Source organism: Mustela lutreola, chromosome 7 (assembly GCF_030435805.1).
Source record: "Mustela lutreola isolate mMusLut2 chromosome 7, mMusLut2.pri, whole genome shotgun sequence".
NCBI classification, from domain to species: domain Eukaryota; kingdom Metazoa; phylum Chordata; class Mammalia; order Carnivora; family Mustelidae; genus Mustela; species Mustela lutreola.
Genome location: NC_081296.1, coordinates 141,844,783 through 141,870,706, shown reverse-complemented (window position 1 = coordinate 141,870,706; position 25,924 = coordinate 141,844,783). Strand labels below are relative to the sequence as shown.

Genomic DNA, 25,924 nt, shown 5'->3' with positions numbered 1-25,924 from the left:
CATGCCACACTTTCTGAACTGTGTGGTCATAACACGGGATTGGGTCATTCTGTGTGTGCAGATCCATACCAGTCTCCGAAAGCCGTTATGACATGAAAAGCCAGAAGGAAGGCCCCTCTTTAACACAAGTCCCTTGTGCGAGTAGATACAAGCTAGCATCAATGTATCTGTGTCAGGAAGATCATCTGAAATCATTCAAGTGAAGCTGTTAACCTCACTTGAAAAGGAGACTGGGCAGATAAATTAACCTTAACTTTTAAAAAAAATTATTAAGACCTTATTGTTTGTAGGGCAGTATTCACAGTAAAATGGAGGGGAAAGTGCAGAGATTTCCCATACAGTCCCTGCCCCATGTGCACCACCTCCCCCATTGGGGTGTTTGTTACAAAGGACGAACATACGCCAACACATCGTAATCACCCAAAGTCCATAGTTTACATCAGAGTTCGCTCTTGGTGTTGTGCATTGGATGGCTTTGGACCAATGTATAATGACATGTATCCACCATGAGGGTATCATACAGAGTGTTTTCATTACCCTAAAATTCCTCTGTGCTCAGCCTGTTCATTTTTACGCCCTACCCCACAACCCCTGCAACCCCGGAGCTTTTACTGTCTCCATAGTTTTGCCTTTTCCAGAATGTCATGGAGTCGGCATCATACAGGACGTAGCCTTTTCAGATTGGTTTCTTTTACTTAGCAATATGCACTTAAGGTTCCTTCATGTCTTTTTTAACTTTTTAATTTTAAATCTTTCTGTAGTATTTGACTTTTCTAACTATATATATGCATGATGGCTATTATTTTTTAAGAAAAATGATGACAGGGTTATCGCTTAGAGAAATCATGGGTAATCTGGCTTTCTTCTTTTTTATTTTCCTGAAGAAAAGCCACCTCATAGACATGGTTCTTAGAGCCATGATAGATATTTTCGGTCTTATCTAGCCTCGTCAGGCAGTGGCACCAAAGATGTCAAGCAAAATTATCCCAAGACCCCCCAGTTTCTCTTAATATCCCACAGTGGGATTCATCCCCCATTCTGCAGTGCTGCCACCCCAGTCGGCACACAGAGCTAAATCCTGACGGCCTGGAACCCCCCCGGTGGGAGAATGCCCCTCAGTAGTACGTTAGTGACAGCTCGAATCTGGCAGTGAGGCAGGGAAGGGAGTTTGGTCAGATCTTGTGATATGAACTGATCCTGAGCTTTAGCAATGTGCCTCTGGTATGGAAGAAGGCGTGCCATGTGCTATCAGTGTCCAAGATTCTTACTGGCCCCTGAATTTTGAAACCCTGGCCATTGGTACCTCAGATACAGCAGCCAGAGCATGGGAAGGCAACTTGCTTATTCCCTGAATCTTTCCTGTGCACTTTCCTGGGCTTCTTCCAGCCCAAACCCAAACCTTCCCTGTTCTCCTCAAACATGGCACAGGTGTAGTGGGAACTGGAGTTCTAGTCCAGAATCTGGGGCTAACTTGCTCTGTGACTTTGGACAAGTCCCATCACTCTGAGCCTCAGCTTCCCCAAATGTAAAGAGTGGGGGTTGGGTCATTGCCCTCCAAGTGTCCTCTCACAAGGGCTGAACTGTTTAGGATTTTGAAGACCTTCTAGCTCCCCGCTCCCTGGCCTCTCTTTCTGGGAGCAGCCGGATTTAGGAAAGGGACAAGCAACAAGCTCGCTTTTATTCTAGTTTACTGGTATGTGCTGACAAATAATCGCTAAAACATCCCAATTAAGATTTCCAAGGCAACCCTTGCAAATAGGGAGGGTCAAGCGAAGTAAGCGACCTCACAACCTCCCAGGATGATAGCTTCAGACAGAGCGTCTCTGAAAGAAACCAGAGTAAGGATTGGAGGGCTATTTAAAATCTTCTGTGGGCTCTGGAATCTAAATTGATGTCACCAAATATTACCTATTACTGCTAATATTTCCAGATGATTTCAAAATTCAGGCTTGGATTCTGAGCAGGCAGTCACTCACCATCAGAAACCTGGCAGTGCTGGTTAGACTAGGCTAGGAAGGCCTGATGGCAAGAAAAATAAAAGTTTTTAACAGACGGTCAGGATGCCGAGGTGGCTCCGTTGACGAAGCGTCTGACTCTTGGTTTCGGCTCGGGTTGCCATCTCAGGGTTGTGAGAGGGAGCCCATCGGGCTCCATGCTCAGCTCGGAGTCTGTTTGAGGTTCTCTCTCTCCCTCTGCCCCTCCCCCCACCGTCTGTCTAGAAATAAATAAATTTTTTTTTAAAGAGAGAAAGGAAAGAAGGACAGAAGGAAGGAAGGAAGGAAGGAAGGAAGGAAGGAAGGCAGGCAGGGAAGAAGGGAGGGAGGGGAAAGAAAGAAACAGTGTCAAGGCCAAAAGTTACAGGCAATAGGTGCCTGCCAAGAGTGTCTCAGACAGTTGCCACCCGTGGCCCAAAGCTAAAGATCCTGCAGGAGTCCAGCCACATCCAAGCATTTAGGGATATGATTCTGGGCCTATTGCTCTCACCGAGTGAGAACTGAGCTCCTTCCTCTAATGGGCCTGCACCCTCGGGCTGTGGAGGGAACTGGGTCACTGGGAACGTGTGTGGACCCGTCCCTGACACCTAGAGAATGAGAAGGCCTGTCACCCCGAGTTTGCCAATGAGGATGGAAGGGAAGAAGGAGAGCACAGAGGAACAGATGGGCAGAAACCCTGCAGAGCCACGTGGCCTAATGGGAGAGAACTTTGCTTAGCATAAGCAGGTCTGGGTTTGAATCCTGACTTTCCGTTGACTCCGCCATTAACCTCGGACGGGTCCTTCTCTGGGAGTTTGTTTCTGGTAAAGGGTGGGAGCGATGATGTGCCCTGCACGGGATTGTGATGGTAATCGACATGAAACGATACATGCTCACGTGCCTGCACAGAGCCTGGTACGCAAGGAATGCTTCATACATGATGGTCTCGGTAAATCCAATTTCCACACCAGAAGGTACTAAGACAACAAAGCATGTGAGAGGCGAGGAAAAAGGACTCCGCAAAGGAGGTTATGGGGGACTGTTGGATGCAAGGGAGCACACGGGGAAGGACAAAAGAGTCATCAATGACTCCAGGGCAGGGGAGGTGAGTGAGGCGTAACCCGACAGCCTTCAGTGTGGGTGTTTCCGACCTGGTATGTTCAGTTGGGTTCCCTGGGGAGCTTCACAAGCAAGCAAGCTTACTGGTGGGAAGGGGCACTGGGAGAAGGCAAGGCCTGTTTGAGAGGGAGCCATCCAAGGGAGAGGCTGTGAAGTGGCAGCCTGGTGCCTGCCCTGCCTACCCTGATGTGCTGCATGCTGGTGGCACCAACTTCCTGAGCCTCCTCCCTGGTGTCGGAAGAGGAGAGCCTTTGGCTTACTTGGTTTACTTGGGTGTCCTGAGAGCGAAAGCACCAGCAGGTGTGTGTTCCTTGGAGCCTCCTTGTAAATCCCGCTCTTGCGGGTGTGCCTCTGCCACGATGCCCAGGACCCTCTCAGGCCCCCAGGTCTTCCCAAGGCAGGGGCCCCGGGAACAGGCAATGCTCTTTGCTTAGGAGACCCTTCAGCCTTCTCTGCAGCCCTAATGCCAAGTTCCATCCACCGCGCTCTCTTTGAAGACACAATGGGCGGAAGGGAGTTTTAACATAGTTTCCTAATTACAGAAGTAAGATGTTGTAACTATAGAAGATATTAGATAAAAGAAATTCAAAGGAGGGGCGCCTGGATGGCCTGATCATTAGGCGTCTGCCTTCAGCTCAGGTCATGATCACAGAGTCCTGGGACTGAGCCCCTTATCGGGCTCTCTGCTCAGTGGGGAGTCTGCTTCTCCCTCTCCCATTCCCCCTGCTTGTATTCCCTCTCTCACTGTTTCTCTCTGTCAAAAAAATAAATAAAATCTTTTAAAAAGAAATTCAAAGGAGAAACTAAAACTCACAGCCATCCAGCCAACTCTTCCCTATTTGGGTTTATTTCCTTCCAGTCTTTTCTTCTCTGTCCATATAAATATGTATCAGCTAGTCCACTTCAAGGTCTACCTTTCTCCAGTTTACTTAGGAAACAAGGAGTTTGGGTCCTTTGTGCTGGGACCACCCCAGTCTCCTTCCCGGTACCCCCAGGATGTTGCTCATTCTCCCCAGGGGGTTGCCGGTAGGGGGGGATCAGTTCTGCTTCCTCTTTTTGCCCCTTCACTTTCACACCCCCGGTACCACCACTTGGGGTTGTAGAGTTCCTGAAGGTTATGGGATACCCAAGGAGTTTACATCTCAAAAACTGAATATTTTAAATTCTTCTTCTTAGCATTCATTTGGCTGGCAGACTACCAGGAGTTTCTTACGGACCGCTGAACTTCTTCTGGCAGGTTCTAAGAACGTGCCATGCTTCTCAGACTCTTTTACCCCCTCCATCCCTGCTCTGTCTCTTAGGCTCTTCCACTCTCAAATTCAGGTCATTTCAAACACAGAGCAGTTTGCTTATCTTTTTTTTTTTTTTAAGATTTTATTTATTTATTTGACAGACAGAGATCACAAGTAGGCAGAGAGGCAGGAAGAGAGAGAGGAGGAAGCAGACTCCTTGCTGAGCAGAGAGCCCGATGAGGGGCTCCATCCCAGGACCCTGAGACCATGACCCGAGCCAAAGGCAGAGGCTTAACCCACTGAGCCACTCAGGCGCCCCAGTTTGCTTATCTTTTTATCTACCTTATTTGCCTCCGACTGCTCTCAAAGCTTCACCTCACCCCCTAGAGCAGTTGATGAAGGTGTTCTTAAAAAAGGATACTTTCGGGGTGCCTGGGTGGCTCAGTGGGTTAAGCCTCTGCCTTCAGCTCAGGTCATGATCCCAGAGTCCTGGGATGGAGCCCCGCATCAGACTCTCTGCTCAGCAGGGAGCCTGCTTCCCCCTCTCTCTCTGTCTGTTTGTGATCTCTGTCAAATAAATAAATAAAATCTTAAAAAAAAAAAAAAAAGAAGGATACTTTCTTCCCTAAGAAGAACCTGATGACTTCTATTAAACTCTTCACTGTGATACAAACACATTTATTTTTCACAAGGTTCCGCTTCTACCACGTAAATGTTTACCACCTTGATTTTTCCACCAATATTTCCCACTAAAAACATTTTGTCAGTATCACTAAGCATTTTTCTTCAGCATGATGTCAATGTCTGTGTCATGTTCCATTGTACCTGTGTCCCATTATTTATTTAACCAGTCTCCTGCTGGTGGATATTTCGGTTATTTCCAACGCTCGGCTATTACACGTGGTGCTGCCACAGGGAGACCACAAAGTGCTTTTCAGTGACATGTGTGCCTGTTAAGTCACTCAACCCCAAAGTATCTGGTGATGTTTGCACTGGTGCCATGGAAGGATGGAGGGAAAGGCCATAGGAATAGGAGAGATGTTGCTGGGTCACAAAGGGGTGGCTGGGGAGGTGATCAGACCAGGGACAACGTTCTTTAAAGTCCAAAAGGAGAACAGGATGGGAATTTGGCTTCTGAGATTTCCCCTCATCCTGGCTGAGAGTTCCTGCCAGTAACCATGAACATGTGTCTTGCTTGGCCAGCGTCAGCAAGGTGAAGATGGATCTCTACTATTGCTGGGTATGTTCTCATCACCACATTCTCAGTGACCCATCTGGCCCCGCCAAATCCCACTTCCAGCCCAACGAAGGGGTGTTATGCAGACTCCAATAAGCAGTAATCCTGTACTGCTTTCTTCCTACTACTCCCTTCTCTCTCTGCGTCTACCACGATGAGGTCAAGAGGGAGAGATAGGGCCACAGGGGAGGGATGACTTGTTAGCATGCTGCCAGAGCACCGACAACCTGAACTGACCCCAGGCTTGGGCGTTGCTGTCCTATGGAGCATACTCTGATGTCCCTTAAAGGACTGCCAATGTGAGCCTGCAATGTATAGGATTTTCTATTGGTTTCTCCACTTTAGCTCTCTCACCTGCAGCTTTGCCACCTTAGTGCTGGCTAAGAAAAGGTGGAAAAGAAGAGGATGTGCTCCTGGAAGATAGCAGTATCTTTTCAACGCTCTCCGTTTTCCTCTCCCATGGCATGGGCCATGATGAATGAATCTTTATCAAATACGTTTACTAAGAGCCTCTGCCCAACATTGTGTGGCCATGGCGAGAGGGATGCAGCATCCCTTGACCACTGGGGACATCCACGTGAAGAACTCAAAGGATGGGCAAAGCAGACATCTCCAGAAACAGGGTCACTTACACAAAGAAAACAAAAGAAATCATTGGCAGTGCTTGTTTGAATCAAATGCAAGCATGTGCTGGATTGGAAAAGCAGAAGGTCAGAAGTGAAGGTGATGGTGTCAAGGGACGTTCAGCCCACTAGACAGAGTCACACGACTCATGGTAGTGGGAGTCGCGGCATCAGTGTATGAGAGAGCTCTTGTCTGGGCACCAGGTAGGGCAAGTCTGGTGTGAACAGATACAGCTGTCTTTTTGCTTTTCTTAGAGCTTACCAGGGCCTTGCATTTAGAGATCATGGAGTCCAGGTTTCCATTCTTTCCCACCAGCCCAGCTGGAGTGGAACCAACATGGGACCTGGGTTTAGATAACCTTGGCCCTTTCCTTCAAGTCAGATGGCCTTAGCAAGTCACTTAACTTCCTTAAGCCTCTGCTTCTGGAAGCAGAGCTAATCATACCTATTTTCCACAATCATCATGAAGGTCAAGTGAATTGTTAAACAGTATAAAAATGTTAGGTATTGCTGCTTACCGAGCATACACTGTATGCAAACCACAGTGACGCCATTTTGCCGTGTGGGGATTGAAAGATGCCCCACACAGGGGCACCTGGTGGCTCAGTCCGTTAAATGTCTGACTCTCGATCTCAGCTCAGGTCTTGATCTCAGGGTCCTGAGTGTGAGCCCCGAGTTGGGCTCCATGGTGGAGCCCTAAACAAACAAACATAAGATGCAGAGAGCATAGGACAGAGGAACCGTGTTTCATGAAGAGCTACAGTGACGGGCATGACCGGAGCATGTGGCTGTGAAAAGTAATTTTATTCTTTGGAAAACTAAACGATCCATTTGATGGTGGTACCTGTAGATCTGACCTCATTGGGAAAAGACTACCCAGCGTGATGCCATGACCATCAGGTACTAGAAAAACAATAATTTCCCAGCAAGTTAGACATAGAAGGAAGTTACCAGATCTTGATAAAGAACCTCTAGAAAACAACTACAGCTAACACCAAGCTAAATGATGAGTGATTGAACATTTTCCCTCCTGACCTGGGAATCGCCCTCTTGGGCATCTGTCCTGGAGAAATGAAAGCTGTCTGCGACTGGTCATAGCAGCATTATTCACAATAACCAAAAAACCAGGAACAGTCCAGATGTGCTTCCTCAGGTGGATGGTTAGACAATGGCTACGTCCACACCATTGAATACTACTCAGCAGTACAAGGAACGAACTATCGATCCATGCAACAACTTGGATGCATCTCAAAGCGATTATGTGGAGTGGGAAAAAAAAAAAAGCCAGCTCCTAAAGGCTTCATACTGTATATAATATATAATATAATATATAATTATATATAATATAATATAATATATAATATATACTGTATATAATATATAATATAATATATAATCTCATGCCTCACGAGAAGCAGACCTCACACCTCGAATCTGTCTGTGAAAGACATGAGTTCAAATGCATTCTAGGTAGTTGAGCATATATATATTATATATTATATATGTAATATAATATATATAAAATACTTTGAAATGACAGATTTTAGAAATGGAGAATAGACGAGTGGTTGTCGGGGGTAAAGTAGACTTGGGGATACAGGAGGGATATGGACGTACTTCTAAAAGGGAGATGGGAGGGATGCTTGTGGTCATGGAACTGCTTTGTATCTTAACTTTGGAGGTAGACGGAGGAAGCTACATATGTGATAAAATGGATAAAACCAAACACACACACACGCAGAAGCACGAGCAAAGCTGGAAGGATCAATCTGTGGGTTGTATGAGTGTCCATCTTGTGGTCAGTGTATTGCACGATATTTTTAGAGGATGTTACTTACCATTTGGGGGAGACGGGGTAAAGTGTACAGGGGAGCTCTTCGTATTATTTCTTGCAACTGTATGTGAATCTACAGTTAGCGCCACAAAAATTTCAATTAAAAAAATCAGACCGTGGGGGTTCGTCTTACCAACGCCAGCTGAGTTGGGGATTGTTTCAGGAGGAAAGGCTGAGACTTGTCGTGTCAGCCCTATGAGGTTAACTCGTAGACTCTGGATGGAGTTGGAGATGCTGGAGGTTTTGGAACTTCAAAACAGAACAAAACAAAACAAAACAAAAAAACCGTGGTGGAAACCCTGCACGTGGTTTTGTTGGTTTGTTTCCCTCTTCGGTGCAGAGAAACAAGGAGGGTAGAGGGTCCTAGAGGGTTACATAGGAAGCTTCCAGATGAGAAATCTGCATGTGAAGAGAGCACAGTCTGGCACCGCAGGACCTCACGTTCGTGCCTCCCGAGAAGCAGACCTCACACCTCGAGTCTGTCCGTGAAAGACACGAGTTCAAATGCATTCTAGGTAGTTGAGCATCCTGGGGGGGACACTGGGTCCAATGCTTTAGGGGCACAGTCTCAGGAGCCAGATGGCTTAGGTTCAAATCCTAACCCGAACACTTAGTCACTTTGTGACCTTGAGCAAGTGACTGAACTTCTTTAAGCCTCTGTTTCCCCCACCTAGAAAATGGGTGAGATACTAGAGTCTACCCCTAGGTTGTGATCAAGATGAAATGAATTAATGCTTAGAACAGCACCTGGTCCATTTAGGCTTAATAAAACTGATCTGTTCTTATTCTTCTGGAGGGATGGATGAACATGGCCTACAGGACCAGATTCTCTTGAGCTCACCCTGGAGCATCTCAGGCCTTCTGCTCTGTTTCCCCATTTCCCTGGCCTAGGCTGCTGTTCTCCAGGCAGAAGTCTCTAATGACTAAGAAGAGAAAAACCCCAAAATGTCACAAGCTGATCATCTGTCTGAGAACTGTTGTTTTCCCACATGTGCAGATTTTTTTCCAGCTCTAGGACTTGGCCATCTGGGACCTCTTTGGCCTTGTGGGTAACCCTGAAGCAGCTCACAGCTTTCCTGGTTGAACCGACTGTGTGGTCCTTAAGACACCTACATCCAAAATGCTAGAATATAGAGTACCAGCTCAGGAGGTGAAGGCCCCAACAGACGCCCACTGGGGACTTCTTAAAAATGTGTATTACTGGCCTCCACCCCGGCCCTTTGGAATCTTCATCCTTGGGCATGAGGTCTAGGATCTCTATGTTAAACACGTTTCCAGAGATGATTTAACGTGAAACATTTGTCTGTAGGGTTCTCACCAGATGTCAGACTTCTTGTGTCCTGCCAGCAAGCCTTCAAGGAAAAGGTAGATAGCCACCATAATTATTTTTATGCTTATGCACTAGAAAGTTGAAATCCAGAGAGGTGAAGTGTTTTATCCCAAGGACATACACGTAAATGCCAATGCCAGGGACATTGTCTCAAATCAACTAGCTCAGAGGCACCGAAACTGGCCAGCAACTTCTCTGCTAAAAATACTTCGCTCTTTCCTTCCCAGACTCTCTAAAGCCCTACCGAGTCGGGAACCAGGCCTATTCATTTTCCTGCCACTGCTGGCGTTTTGAGCTCCTAGTTCTCCTGAATTATTAGGCCCCCAGAGGAGCTCAGCTACTTTGGGTCCATCCCCTCCCCATCCATAAAGCTGTCAGCCAGTTGCTGCCTGGGGAACCAGTTCCTCTACGGCAGCGAGAGAACAGGTGCAGCAGCACTCCCGTTTGCTGTTTGGGGGTGTAAAGGGCTTGAGGGTAAAACCACTTGTTGACTCAGAGGCCGGCTCCTGTGTGAGAAGAAAATACCCCCGAGCCCCACGCCATTCTTTCCTTTAAGCTCCCTTTCCTGGCGGCAAAGCTCCTTCTGTAATGTTCTCTGCATCTCCCCAGCTGCTTCCCATAGAGAAAACACATCTTCAAAAAGGAAAAGGGTCCGGGAAAACCAAGCGTCCAACCTACGTTTGGGAAACACTCAGAGCAAGTGTGAGTTTGTATACATCCCCGACCATGAAACCAAAATGAGAAATCCAAAGAAGAGAGTTGTTTTCAGAACTCTGGATGCAAGCATTTGTGTACACAGAGGGGGAAATCAGCGCTCTCAGGGAAGGGCGGAATCGAGTGAGCCATGGCAGACCTAGACGTGGAGCCACAGGAGGAAGATTCCTGTCCTCTCGCTGCCCAGGTCACATTCCCATTGCTCTGCCGCAGAAAGACCCTCTCGATCACCCTCCACCGTGTCTCTGACCTAGTCTTGAAAATCTGCTTTAAATCCAGCTCTAGCTTTGTGTATGTGTCATACACTCTGTGTAGGACTCAAAATGGAAATTTTCTCTGGTGAATGTGCGTGTTGCTGGGGAAACCGTATTTGACTAATGGGTTCCTAAAGAGAACCCGTTTCTGTGCCCAGCACTGTGTGAAGCACAAAACATACATTAATTATCTCATTTTATCATCACAAGGGTTCCCACAAAATAGGTATTATTATCTCCATTTAATACACGAGAAGACAGAGGCCGAGGGACATGAAGTGACACGCCCAAGGGCCTGGGCTGATAGGTGACAGAGCTTGGACGGCGGCCCGGGACTGTATCTCCAGACCCAACGTTTGAAGTTCAGCCAGGACACCCCGAAACTGGCTTGATACTCCTTGCCTCTTCAGTTTGGCTGTGACCTACCCAGTTATTAGATATGCCCAGTGTCACCTCTCTTCACCAAACTCCATCCGCTTTACGACTATGCAAATGCCCCTTAAAATAAATATGAAAACCAAATAATTTTGTCCCCTTCATGGAAAATTTTCCCCAGTAAGTGACAGACACTTGCCGAGCCCGCCTCTCAAAGGAATGACCTGCAAGATGTGTTAGTTTCCTAAGGGTGTCTGTAACTATCCCAGCTCTGGAGGCTAGGAGTCCAAGGTCAGGATTTGGGTAGCACTGGTTCCTTCTGCCAGCTGTGAGGGAGAGTCTGTTTCATGCCTCTCTCCTAGCTTCTGGTGGCCTGGGGTTCCTTGGCTTGTACATGGCTGCTTTCTCCCTGTGTCTTTTCACATCATCCTTCTTAGGTGTGTGTCCATCTCTGTGTCCAAATTTCTCCTTTTTATAAAGACACCAGCGGTATTGAATTTAGAGCCCATTCTAGTGACCTCATGGTGACTTAATGCTCTCTGCAAAGACCCTTTCTCCAAGTAGGATCAAATTCTAGATATTGAGGATGAGAATGTCAACATCTCTTTGGGGGACGACACAGTTCAACCCATAAAGTGAGGCAACCTGCTTCTCCTCACTCCTGGCCCCAATCTGGCCTTTCCTTCCCCTACATCCAGCCCATGCTTTGCTTTTCTGGACAGCCAGTATGGGCAAACTGTAGCGAATCACCGGAGGAAGAAATCCAGTGTTTGTATGAACTTGTTCTCCCGGTCTCATCCAGTGTCCCTTCATCTCCTGCCAACGAGCGGCACCTTGCCCAGGCAGTCACTATGCCCTGCGTGCACCAGGAAAAACAAAAACAGAACAGGTGCCAGAGCCAGTAGAACCTGACCTGTTTTAGCCTGAGGTCTCAGTGTGGTTGTTTGGGGAACGTCCAACATAGGATTTCCACTGTCCCGAGCGCACAGCCGTGCAGTGGGTTTCTTTCAGTTGCTGATTCTCTTGATTTTTTTCCTGCCACAGACCCCTTTGCAGAGCTAAGAAAGCCTGTGGGCTCCTTTTATAAAACCGTACCCTAACCACCCAAAGTTGACCGTGGAAGAGGAATCTCCACGTGCGAGGATGGTTGGACACTGGTAGTCCAATTCTGGTCCCCCAAATGTATTTTTCTCTTGTAACTTGCACTGTCCACCACTTCTGTCACCACTGTAGGGACCTGGGGAAGGCTTTTCTCTTCTAGTCCTTCTTCCCAGCCATGACTAGCAGCCTGTCTGAATCCTCCATGGCTCGGCGGGTTCCAGGCTGTAGCATTTATTTAAACATGTCAGAAGACCCAGAGACCAGAAGGTCCATAACATTTCTCTCAAAAGGGCTTCTGGGTGTGGTTGTCTGGGAGCCCAGTCCCATCTTCACATGTCTACCGTGGACATGTCTCCCCACTTCGTACCCCTTCTGCCACCCAATGACTGCATCTTTGAATCCAAATATATACCCAGAGTCAAGGCCACGGATGGGAACAAGCTCCCTCTCCATCCAGCAGGAGACCTGCCTTCCTGAGTTCTCAGCCTTCTCTGTGGAAACTGACAGGCAGAGGCACACCTTACTCCCTTCAAGGAAGATCTTGCCCTAGAGCCTGGCCTTGGGGAGACTGCACAATTCAAATCTGTGCTGTGAAAAAAAAAAAAAAAAAAAAAGTCTTTACGTAGACAGAAAGTTGTCTTACAGAAGCCCTTTTGATCACTGCCCTCTCCAACAGAAGATGCCTCGGCCATAAGTAGTAGGGAGAACAGAGTTCCTTTTGAAGAGGAACCGGTGAAACAATGTTGTCCTTCTATTCAGTGGCCAACAATTGTATTCACAGGATGTTCGATTGAAATGGAGAGTAGAGATTATTCAGCCAAGTGGAGGTCCCTCCTTTTACAGAAAGGAAACGCAGGCCCAGAAAGGGAAACTGATTTTCACACTATTGGCTAGTGGCAAAGGTGGGACTAGAATCTAGCTCCCCTGATTCCCAGCCCAGTACTCTTTAAAATATGGACCCATTCCATATAGCAGAGCACATAGGCTGTCATCTTATAAACCCTAATTCAAATTCAGACCAGGTTACAACAACGTGGAAGAAATTTCTGAATCATCAGTGAATCCAAAATGGCAGTCTGAGCCCTCCTGGATGAAGGGCTCTAACCACACGAGTGTAACAGGAGAAGGAAAATATTTCAGGAGCTCCCTATTGCGAGTCAGTTCTGTCTCCTAGATGCCTCTTAAACTGCTCCCTCTCCCCTGTCTTTCTGCCTCTGCTTCGATCAACCCAGTCAAAGCATTTCATCATTCCACTGTGACCAAGAATAAAGTCCCAGATCCTTAACGTGACCCAGAAGGGCGCAGGTGTCCGCGTGGTCTCTGGCGTTTCTACCTTCCCTTCCTTTTACCCTTCCCTCAGTCTCTCTGCTCCAGCCAGGCACAGTTCCTCAAAAATCCTCAAGTAAGTCAACCTCCCCCTCTTCCCCCACCCCCGATCTCTTCCTCTGTTGGTTCTGCCTAGAAAGTGTTTTCTCCTTTCCACCTAGATCACTGGTTCTCAGGGAGGATTTTACCTCCCCCTCCGGGACATTTTGCAATATCTGGAGATGTATTTTTGGCTGTCATGACTGGTATATAGTGGGTAAAAGCCAGAGATGTTGCTAAACGCCATATAATGCACAGCACAGGGCATCCTCCTGTGACAAAAAGTTATCATCCTAAAATGTTTATAGTAGGGGAGCTACCAGTTAAGCAGCAGCCTTTGGTTCAGGTCATGATCTTAGGGTCCTGGGATCGGGTCCCACATCGGGCTCCCTGCTCAGCGGAGAGCCTGCTTCTCCCTCTCCCTCTGCCTGCTGCTCTGCCTACTTGTGCTCTGTCTCTCTCTGTCAGATAAATAAACAAACAAACAAACAAACAAATAAATCACAAATAAATAAATAAATAAATAAGCAAAATGTTTAAAGTGCTAAGGTTGAGAAACACTCAGAGCCAGCTTAAATGCCACTTCTTCCATGAAGCCCTCCCGGGATACTTTGTATTGGCAGAGGGCTCCCCTCTCTCCGCGTGCTCCCTCTCTTCCCTTCTCCTTGTCAGTGTTGACACATGGTTGTATTTAAGATACTGGAACATCTGCCTCCCCCACCAGCCCATTTGCTCTAGGACGGAGGGCGGAGGGGAGTTTTTGTTCACAACTGATCCCAGCGCCCAGGGAAGTTAGGCATTGCCTTTTACCTTGTTGATCTTGGAGCACAGAGAAACGTAGTTTACACAGGCGATGTGACTTTTACCACGGGTTACGTTGGTTTTGGAAGGCTTCAGACGCAGACCCACAGAGACCCATAGTCAAGAGCACACTCTGGGGATCCTGGCAGAAGTGGGTGGATGTCATAATTCTCCCACCTCCCAGTTGAGCGACTTTGAGCAAGTTACTTAATTTCTCTGGAACGGGTGTCATCGCCGGTAAGAGAAGGATCAACATTGAACCTGTTTCATGGGTACCGTGAACGTGAAAAGGTATAAGGTCCATAAGGTACCAAACGCCACCTCTGACACAGGGTAAGGGATTAACCGCGGAGAGGAAGCAAGGGCACTGGGATGATGGGACCGCAGCCCACAGGCCCTGGGTAGTGGGCCTAGGGGTGCAGCAGGAACTTCGGAGACTGCTGGTCAACCTCTTCTTCTGAACTTTCTCTACTCTAAGGACGTGCCTACAAACGTCACATCTTACCTCTCCCCTAGGCTTGTTATGTGGATCCCAAATAGCTCCCTACCCAAACTACAGGGATGCCTAAAAATCACCTACAGGTAGGGCTGAGGGTAGCTTTCCAGACTTTCACTTACCCCCTACCTCAGAGGAGCTCTGGCTAACACCCCGGGTTTCTTGCCTGACTTCCCCCAACCTCCCCCGGCCCGGAACGCAACCTTCAGGATGGCGGCTCGTTTGGACCCACGCTGGCTCTAGATAGCTCCACCTTCCTGAGCTCTGCTTGTGGTGCCAGCAGGGGCCCCACACCCTATAGCCTGCCTGCCTCACCTCCCACGGGGTCTGAAACCCGGGCTGCTGCCGGGTGTCCCCGTCGCCACTGGATCTGGAGCCACAGGGGAATTCAAAACATTTTCAGCGAAGGGTTCCCAGAATCTGATGGCTAGCCTTTCCTCTCCCCTAGGAGAGGAGGATCTGTTTCCATTTCCAGGCCTTCTTGCTTCCTTTCCCCACACCCCACCCTCATTTTAATCACTCAAAAGCTGTTTTTAAAAGAGACAAAGGTCCATTTCCTTCACTGCTCAGGTCAGCCAACAGAAGTGTCTGTCTGAAGATGGACAGGAAGAGGTTTGCCCGTCTGGGCAGAGAGGACAGCAGATGAGGCACATGGGAGCCTGACAGGAAATCCTTTAGCCCTGGGAGCCAGTGTTGGAGCCAAGACCCACACAGGTAGCCCGGGAGGTCCATGCACAGGACGCTCTTGACAGAAACCTCTCCCCGTCCACAGAGCTGTGTGAGCCCCAGGACGGGAGCCAGCGGCTTGGGGTGTGGGACAAGGTCCCCACAGCCAAGGGAGGGGAGGAGAGGGGGCTGGTGGCATCAGCGCAGCCCCATGCCCGGCTGCCAGCACAGCCTGGTTTTCTGTGACTACAGCCACCCACGCCCAAGGGGGTAGCAGCCCCTCGCTTCTGTCTCCTCCTTTGGCTTTCTGCCCTGGGGCCTGTGAAACCTGATGGGTCAGTTTCTAGATCTGGGCTGATTCACTTCCACTTCCTGGTTCTCACATCTTCAACTTCCGAGACTGTGTGGTACACCTCCCCCTCAGTCGGCCAAAAGGATGTGGGTGAGTATTTTTTCTTTTTCCCCAAAATGGCCAATGAAAGAGCTGATCTCCTAATCAGCGATTCTTATCCCTGGGAAGTTATTTAAGGGATCAAAACAGCTGAAGTTAGACCTCTGAAGATTTAAATCAGTGACTCGCCTGTATCCCAGAGAGAGGACGGTTCCTCCCATGTGGGAGGATTCTCCAGGAGCAGGCATCAGGCTTCTCCCCCACCGTCCAGTCTGGTCTTGGCGGGAAGAGCACTTTTGCCTCCTCCATCTCTCTCTCTCTTTATCTTTTTTAAGATTTTTATTTATTTTAGAGAGAGTGAGCATGAGCCGGGGAGGGGCGCAGAGGGAGAAGCAGACTCCCTGCTGAGCTCCAGCCCAGTGCAGGGCTCCATCCCAGGACCCTGAGACCATGACCTGAGCCAACGGCAGACAGTTAACCCACTGAGCCACCCAAGTACCCTTGCCTCCTACATCTCTTTTAAGTCACTTTGAAGAAGCAGAGGGGTGCCTTTCCCTGCCCCTTCCCTCCCCCTTTCTGGTAATCCCTCCAAGGTGTGTAACACAATCTTCCTTCAGTGCCTACTAAACATCTGTGTGATCACATGGAGGGGGAGGTAGCTCAGCAGGGCGGGGAGTTGGGTGAGGGAGAGGAGGCCGCTGGGCACCCAAGGAAAGGGGGCATCACTCTCTAGGGTCCCATGAGCTTTCTGGCCCTGGCTCTGGCCCTGCAGCTGATGGCTGGTGAGAGAGAGCTTCTTCAAGGAGAGATGGTTTACTCAGAGATGGCTGAGGGACAATAGGAGGGGGACCCACCACGGGCACCTGCCAGCCTCAGCTTCCTCTTGCCTAGGACAAGGGTCCCGAGATATGCTCTGTGCGGGCTTTTGCACTGGCCCCATCCGAAGGCCCTTGGTCCCCAGAACTGCAAAGACAAACTTGCATGAATGAGAACTTGAAGAAAATGAGAGGCAGTTGTCATGGCAGGGGCACAGGGTTGAAAAGAATTCTAATAATATTAAATGACACTTGGGGTGACCTACTCTGTGCCAAGCCCTATGTTAAATATTTCATGGCCATTATTTTGGGAAATCTCCTCAACAACTCGATAAAGAACTTGGGCACTGGAACCAGGCGGCTTTGATGTAAGTCCCAGGCTTGGGACACTTGGGTGGCTCAGTGGGTTAAACATCTGCCCAGGTCATGACCGATCCCCACATCGGGCTCCCTGCTCAGCAAGGAGCTTGCTTCTCCCTCTGCCTCTCCCCTCTGCTTCTGCTTTCTCTCTCTCTCTCTGACAAATAAATAAATAAATAATCTTTTAAGAAGCCCGCAACCCACCCATCCATCCATCCCAGCCTTGCCTCTGTCATGTTGTGTGCCCTTGGGAAATGACCTAATCTTACCGGGCCTCAGTTTCCTCATCTGTAAAATGGGAATAACGGTAGGCCGTACATCATGGTGTTCTGAGGGTTATGTCGGGGAATGCAAGCAGAGCAATGACACGAATAGCCTGCACCCGGTGGGCACCCAACAAGTGTTAGCCACAGTTGGCATTGTTAGGGCCTCTTGTGGCTTATTTCTAGGGTCACCCCAATGTAAGTCTCATTAAGTGGCAGCTTGAGCAATAGAAATGCATTGTCTCATCGTTCTGGAAAGCAGGAGCCCAAGACGAAGGTGTTGGAAGGTTCGGTTCCCTCAGAGGGCTGTGCGGGAGAGTCGGTGCTGTGCTTCTCCCTCACCTTGTGGGGCCTCTGGCGTTGCTCGGCTTCCAGACGGTCATCTTCTTCCTGTGTTTCTTCACATCGTCTCTCCTCTGTGTGTCTGTCTGTTTGAGCTGCTATGTCAGTAGCATAGACTGGGCGGCCCAAACAACACAATTCATTTCTCACAGTTCTGAAGACTGGGGAGTCCAAGATCAAGGCAGGAAATTCAGCATCTGGGGATTGTCTGCTCGCTGGTTCACAGACAGCCGTCTTCTCACTGTGTCCTCATGGCAGAAGGCGAAGGAAGCTCGCTAAGGTCTCCCTCATAAGAGCACTAATCCCAGTCATAAGGGTCCAGCCCTCGTGACCGCACCACCTCCCAAAGAACTCACCTCCAAATACCGTCCCACTGTGGACTGGCTTTCAACATATGGATTTTTCGGGGAACATAAACAATCAGTCTATAGTGTATGGTTTTTTTTTAATAAAAAGAAGTTTTTAAAAAAATTTATTCATTTGAGAGAGAGAGAGTGTGTGAGGGAACAAAAGCAATGGAGAGTGTTAGAGGGAGAGGGAGAAGCAGACGCCAGGACCCTGAGATCATGACCTGAGCCGAAGGCAGACCCTAACTGACTGAGTCACCCAGGCGTCCCTGTAGTATGCGTTTTTATAAAGACGCCCATTGTCTTTATTGTATTAGGACCCATTCCAAGGATCTTACTGTAACTTGATTACCTTTTTTGTAAAGATCCTATTTCCATATAAGGTCACATTCTGATGTACTAGGAGTCAGGACTCCAACATATCTTTTTGGTGGGGACACAATTCAACACATAATACAAGGCTAAGTAACTCACTCAAGGTCACACAGCAATGAAGGGGGGTCCTGGAACCCTAGATCACTCGGTGACAAATCCCACAGCAATACACCCCAACATAAAGCCCCAACACTACTCCACCTTTTCTGGACAAGGAGAAAGAACCAAAGAGAGACACTCAGAGTCTGCTGTATGATAACCCTTTTCCTTTCTCTCTCCTTTCTCCACAGCCTGCCTGCTCCAGGCTGAGCTGGTGAACTACGAGCGAGTCAAGGAATATTGCCTCAAAGTCCTGAAGAAGGAAGGAGAGAACTTCAAGGCTCTTTACCGGTCTGGTGTAGCCTTCTACCACCTTGGAGACTATGACAAAGCACTCTACTACCTGAAAGAAGCAAGGACCCGACAGCCAACAGGTAAGGTGGCAGTTACTGTTTTCTTACTGGCAGTCCCTCTGGCAGCCTCCCCATCATGGTGCCCAACTGTCATGGCGGGCGCAGCCAGGTGTGGGCCAGGACCTGAAACCAGGAGCGCGGACAGTCCACGCATTTGCCTGGCGTCTTGGTTCCAGGGAGCTTGGGCACCTCTTTTCAAATAGAATATGGAATTCTCTGGGGTTTTTTCCCAATCCAGAAGCCAACTCTTCCCACTTACTCAATAAATACATATTGAGTTCTTAGTTTTGTGCCACAGTTCGTGCTGGGTGCCAGGGATGTAGATGAGAAGATGGAGTCCCGGCTCGTGAGGACCTCACAGTCCTGCTGGCGAGACAGAATGCAGATGGATACTCTTGGTGCTGAGCTCAGCAACTTGCGGGAAGGGTGCTCTGACTTCTCTGGTCAGCTCCCCTTCCTCAGAGCCTGCATTTCCTGCACCATTCGCTCAAATTCCTGTCCACCAGCTCAGCGGCTCATTCATCCCACAGACATTCACTGAGCAGGTCTGGATGTGCTCTAGGAGCTGGGTAGACAGCGGGGAACAAAAGGAAGCTGCTACCTTCTAGGACTTTGTGTCATGACGGAGGAGGAGGGACAGGAAACAAATACATAGAAGTACAAAAAACAAATAGGTAGAAAATATTTAGTCGTGGTAAGTGCCGGGAAGGAAATAAAGCAGAGTAAAAGAATCAGGAGTAAAGGGGGTTCTGTTTTACACCAGGGGATCAGGAAGAGCCTCTCTGAGGAGGTAACATTTATTTATGTGCATGTGTGTGTTTTATTTAATTATTTAATTTTTTAATAAACATATTGTGTATTTTTATTCCCAGGGGTACAGGTGTGTGAATCTCCAGGTTTACACACTTCACAGCACTCACCATAGCACATACCCTCCCCAGTGTCCATAACCCCACCCCCCTCCCAATACCCCTCCCCCGAGCAACCCTCAGTCTGTTTTGTGGGATTAAGAGTCTCTTAATCCCGATCCCATCTTGTTTCATTTATTCTTTTCCTCCCCCCCAAACCCCCTACATTGCATCTCCACTTCCTCATATCAGGGAGATCATATGATAGTTGTCTTTCTCTGATTGACTTATTTCGCTAAGCATGATACGCTCTAGTTCCATCCACGTCGTCGCAAATGGCAAGATTTCATTTCTTTTGATGGCTGCATAGTATTCCATTGTGTATATATACCACATCTTCTTTACCCATTCATCTGTTGATGGACATCTAGGTTCTTTCCATAGTTTGGCTATTGTGGACATTGCTGCTATAAACATTCGGGTGCACATGCCCCTTCGGATGACTACGTTTGTATCTTTAGGGTAAATACCCAGTAGTGCAATTGCTGGGTCATAGGGTAGCTCTATTTTCAACTTTTTGAGGAACCTCCATGCTGTTTTGAGGAGGTAACATTTAAACAACGAATTTGAACTTGGTATTACCATTGTTGTTCACATAGCGGATTTTTTAAAAAATCCAATCCTCCTTCCAAGAAGAATTTAAGAACTTCACGATCAGTTTGCAGACACCCAAATGTATACTTTTTTCTATATTCTTAAGGACTGCCCACATCTTTATTTTTATGTGTCACAGTTTTGCTTTTTGTTTTTGGGTTTTTTTCTGTATATAAATGTGTTCTAGACTCGAAGCAACTTGAGAACTAAGAACTGGACTCATTTAACAGAATTTTCTTGAGCGCATCCTATCTGCTAGCACTGCTGGATGCTAGAGCCGCCATTGTTGAGTGTTAGTATTTGTTTCTGCTTCCTGAAGTATAACGTTAACATTAATTAATTAACAATGCTAATTAATAACATTTAAAACATTTACATTCAGTTAGTATTTACTGCTCATTGGATGAAGCACCTTTGGACTTCTCTATCTTGGTCCTCACGGCAATTCTGTGAAGAAGGTAGACGCTCCCCGGCGGTGGGAGACCACCAAGGCAGGCTCACCCCTTAACCGTGGGCATCCCTGGGCCTCTTCATCTCTCCAGGGGCTCCGTTCTCCCTCTGTCACAGTGAGGACGAGGATCCGGACTTGGCATGACTGTGATGAGGTAGAAATAGATGAAGATGGGAACAAGCGTGGCCCTGCGTAGGATTCCTGTGTAGACCTGACCCTCCTCCTCCCCACGCCCGCCAGGTGTTCCCTAAGGTGTGCTTCTCTCCTCGCAGACACCAACGTGATTCGGTACATCCAGCTGACGGAGATGAAGCTCAGCCGATTCTCCCAGAGAGAGAAGGAAGCCATGTGACAGCTGCAGCCGCCCCCGAGGACGGACTTCCAGGCAGCCCCCCGGCGAAGGGCCCCTCCTGGGTTTTGCTCCCTTCTCCCCACTTCTGCCAGCTCCCCCTCTCTTCCTCCGGCTGCCCCTCAGCAATCTGTCTGCTCCCAGTGGGAAAGGAAGGAGCGGCAGATTTGGAACCTGGCGGGTTGCCTGCCATGGAGACACCCCTTCTCTAGCAGGTCCGCTACTGAGAGGGACCGCACTTCTGCGGGGACAGCTGGAGAGGACTCTTACAGGGCCCAGGACGCTGATGCAGCAGTGACTTCGGCCAGTGCTCCTGACACAGGCAGAGCCGGGGAGATGTGCCGTCACAGGCATGGAGCCCACGGGCTGGACCCCTGCACACTTTCCGGACAGACCAGAGCATCTCAAGGCCACCGTGACCAATCCAGGGAAGAGACAAACACCAGAAGCATCAGGTTAAGCCAAAAGACCGGGCATTTGTACACTGGGTTCCCCCACTCCCCACCCCAGCCACCTCACCTCAGCCCCTGCCTCCCTCCCTCCGCTTGTTGTCTCGGCCTGGCTTTCTCCTCCCCCCTCGGGGATCTGAGACTGCCAGGATTCACATGCCTCTGAAACCCACTCTCAGTGCCCTCGGGTGACCACACATACCATTCTCCCATACTCCCACCCAGCAGGCCGCTGTGACAGCAGAGGGACAGGGTGAGGAGGGCCACGGGCTGGAGCACGTAGGTGACGGAGGGGAGGGGAGATGACCTCTAGGGGAAGGAGCATTGTCTAGCCTGCGGCGTCGAACTGTGGACTCAGTCAGTGTAAATAAAAATAAATTCACAGGCAACAGCTCCTGTCATTTCTGTTGGAAGCAGCCCACTCCCTCGCTGTCACTCCCTCCCCCAACTCTGAGTCAGAGCTACTTACAGCTTCCCCCAAAGCGAGGGCCTGTTTGTCCAGGGGTAAACAATGTTGGCTGCCGCCTCTGTGCGTTGGAGTGGGCTGGCCTTGCGGAGACTGGCCGGGAACTTGGCCTTGTGGGAACTTGTAGAGCCTCCTTTTGATGAAATTATCTGGACTCAATATCTAGCACCTAGAATGTGTTCAACAAATATTTGTTGAATGAATAAATTATGACTGCAGACTAGCTCTCCTGCCTTAAACTAATTTTAGCCCAGCCTAGTCTCCTGATATCTATGCTCTTTACGCTCTGCCGTGTTGCTTTAGTCAAATAAGAAACATTTACTGAGGGCTTATCATTTGCCGATCATTGTGCAATATGCCGTGGGACGGAGGACACCGTCCCGGTCTTTAAGGGGATGGAAGAGTTGAGAAATACTCGTATGAGATTACCACCAATGACACCTTTGATTTATATGATGCTTTAAATTTTTCAAAGCACTTTCGTGTATTTTTTTGTGTGATTAGTGAGACAAGATTGTACAAATTAAAATATATACAGATGCAATAATGTTAATAGTTAGCATTTATTAAATGCACTATCCTCAGACATTTACATGTATAATCTCATTTCTTTCCTGCAATTACTCTCTGAGATACTATTCCCATTAGGTGGGTAAGGAAACTTAAAATCCAGAAACATTCCCTCCCCCAAGGTGATAGGGCCTTAAGTGACGTGGCTAGGATCTGAACCAGGTCTGTCTACCCAGAGCTCTAAATGCTAACTACCCTAGTTAGCTGCTCTCTACGAAGTAGTCTATCGAGCTGTTACGACCATTAGGGAGCAGGACAGTGCGTATTCCGTTGAAAAGCCTTACTAGGCCAATGATGGTATGTGGGCTGCCTCTGTATTTAGCCCAAGGTTTAAAAAGGTCCCTAACGCCGACTCCCTAGTGGTCAAGGCAGTGACAGGCCAGAAAAGACAGCTGAGACCTAGCAGTTACTTCTGTGTATGATTCATTGTACTTTCTGATGTCAGCGCATATCCAAACCCACCCGCCATTCCTCCAGCCTTGGGGAAGGTTCACAATTATAGGTAGAGATCGAAAGGAAACACAAAGTTAATTATGGGTTCTTTGTGCAATCAGAGACTCCACCCCTGCAGGATCCAATCACTGCTGAGAGGCCCAGAAGCCAGCAGTCCAGGTTATAGTCCCATAGCTGCTGAAAGGCTTCCAACAGGGGTGTTAAGAAGGTGCAAGAAATACCCAGGGGCCCGCAGTTGCCTGTCTATAGCTCACTTCTGGGGAAGAGGAAAAGGAAAATGCTGGTATTGCTGCCACATTCTCGCCCCACTCCCCACCAGATCCTTCCCTCTGCCCTTTTCTTCCAGAACGGGTTCACATTTACCCAACTCAGAACCATCCTGCGTCAGACACAGCATAGGCATATGTGCAAGTCTCCCCCGTTCCCAAGCCTCCAGCCCAGGAAGCTTGTGAGTTGGCAAACTGCTTGTCAGGGTCTGAAGGATGCCGGTGATTTCAGAGAGGGGAGGCAGAACCGGTTCAAACCAGTAGGGTCTTCCTTTCATCTTCTTGCCATCAGGAAGGACTCAGACTAACTATCTCCAAACCAGAGCAGGAGAGAGGTCTTGCCTCAGTGAGTAAGTTGGGGCAGAGCTGGACAGATGTGGATAAGATCGTCGCCATCCTTCTAAAGAAGAAGGTGGAAACCCGGAACTAGATGAGCACATCCCTGGGCACAGATCCCCTGCCTGTCTGGTGGGTTTGCGTACACTTGCTTACTGGAATCCGTTCAGCTGTGACCCAACGTTAAGTGATTCCCAAAGTAAAAAATTTGCCTGGGAGTGTTGTCCGATGTTTGGGGTGGAGGGATTGAAATTGCTGTGCATTTTGTCCGACAACAATTTCAGAAAGCTGTTAAGCAAGATCAGGTCTATTCACTTTAGATGACCTTCAGCTTCCTGCCCCCCATCCCTCCTCAAAACACAGACTGTGATTTCAAGACACCCTTTGTTTGCAGACGTCACTGCTGACCTGGAGACTAATCCTGGATCTGACCTGCTGTGTCATCTCCTGCTTGGACTTTTGTGATAGACTCTTTGGGGAAAAAAATTATACTTTCCTTGTTATTGTTATGAAAGCCTCACATGTGTATTATAGAAATTTAGTGGGGGTGGGGGGTGGGTAGTCCTCCTACTACCCAAGACAAACACCACTGTCCTTTTAGACTTATCTTTCAGTTCTTTGGGGGTATAAATGTACACAGGCACAGGCAGGGTTTGTTTGTTTGTTTTTAACAAAAACTGGATTACACTGTAAATACTCTTTAGTAACTTACTTTTCAAAATGTGTATTTATATTTTAGAATATGTAAGACACACACAGGTAATGAAATTCAAAAAGTACACAAAGCTCTAGAGTAAGAAATAAATCTCCTTCCCACCCTGTCTGCCAGCATCCAGTTTCCCTCCAAATACTTGTACTGTATATTCTTTCAGAAACATTGATGCATTTTCGAATATATGTGTATATATTCTTTTGTCACAAATGGTAGCCTATCAGACACACCTTTTTGCCTCTTGTGCTATTTCACTCACTCGATCATGAACGAAACGTTTTGGGCGGGTGTCACTCGGACTTTTTCAACAGCATCTTCATTATACGGACGGACTCTCACGTGGTAGCCTGTCTCTTTACACGGATTATTTCATTCATTCCCATTCTTTATTGTAAATAATGTTGCAGCAGACATTCCTGTCGCTAAATTTTGCACACACCTATGGCTGTTTCCTTGGGATAAAATCCAAGAAGGAAATTGCTTGGCTCTCTTTAAGAATTTTGATATATGTTGCCAACTGCCCTGAGAAAAGTTTGTACTAAACTTCGCCCCCTCCTATTTGAAGGCTTGAGATCGCCCTGTTCCCTGCACCCTCACTAACAGTGGATATAGTCACTTACCAACCTTTACCAGCCCGGTAGGGAAATAATAGTATGTCAGTGTCACTGGAACTCACACTTCTTTGATTATGAGTGAATAACGTCTTCAAACACCGATTGACCCTTTGTACTTGTTTCCTTGTGATTTTCTGTTTATTTGATATTGGTATATTTACCTTTATTCCCAATATGTAATTTTATTAAGAATATTAATTTTGTCAAGAAACATTGCAAATATGCTTTCCAAGTGTTTTGCTTTTGAATTTTGTTTATGGTGCTTTTTGACACACATAAATTCTTAATTCTGCAATTAATTTGGATCTCTGTTGCCAGCTCCTTCTGCCTATGGGTCACCCTCTCATTGCTGTCAGAGCTCCCCCTCTCAACACACTCTGATTCTGTCACTCCACGTCTTAAATATCTTTAATGGCTCCTCACCACTTTTAGGATAAAGGCCAAACTCAGCATAACACACAAGGTCCTCCATGTAATTTCTCCCACGGACTCTTCCTGGCTTCCCTCCTGGTCCTCTTCCAAAGGTATCCTACATTTCACCATTGTTCAGCTCCTTGTGATTCCCCAAACCCATCGCTGTGGGTCTCTGGGTCTTTCCATGAGGTTCCCTCTGCCTAGCAGGCCAAGCCTCACCCCTCCGACCCCCTCTTTGCCTTGCTAACTCCTATGGGACTCGACCAAGGAATCATTGCTCCAAAGCTTAGCTTGACCCCATGGTTTGTACTCCTAAAGCAACATGAGCCTGCCTCTGCATAGCATTTGCTCCAAGGAACTGGAACTTCCTATTTATGTTTGTCTCTGCCACTAGCTGACCGTTCCTTGAGGCAGACACTGGGGTTTACTCATTCTTTGCAGCCAGCATCTTGAGCACAGTGTCTGGCACACATAAGTGCCTGATAAATGCCACTGAGCCCTGAATCTGAAACGAATGAATAATGGCAAATGAACAGCAGCAAATGCTACTTGGGGAAAATGCAGGGTTGGACTGGATCTGTGCTTCTGAGAACCGAGAAACCCTAGGAGACTCGGTATGGAAGAGAAGCCACATGCTCCAGTGTTGTGCTTTCCAGAACATCAGAATCACTTGGAGTGGCTTTTTAAAAATACACAATCTCAGCCCCTGCCTTAGACCCATTGGTTCAGACTCTCAAGACATTATAGTTTGTTTTTTTTTTTTTTTAAGATTTCATTTATTTATTTGACAGACAGAGATCACAAATAGGCAGAGAGACAGGGAGAGAGAAAGAGAGAGAGGGAAGCAGGCTCCCCGCTGAGCAGAGAGCCCAATGCG

At 48.0% G+C, this 25,924-nt stretch overlaps 1 protein-coding gene across 1 annotated transcript in view; it reads left to right on the top strand.

The window, feature by feature from the left end:
* Nucleotides 1–24,932, top strand: part of TTC9 (tetratricopeptide repeat domain 9) — a 34,314-nt gene extending 9,382 nt beyond the window's left edge. The window contains exons 2-3 of the mRNA XM_059182938.1: nt 18,304–18,486; nt 20,691–24,932. Of these exons, the coding sequence (XP_059038921.1) occupies nt 18,304–18,486; nt 20,691–20,770 (263 nt within the window). The 3' untranslated portion in view covers nt 20,771–24,932. The remainder of the gene's footprint in view (nt 1–18,303; nt 18,487–20,690) is intronic.
* The last annotated feature ends 992 nt before the right edge of the window (nt 24,933–25,924 follow it).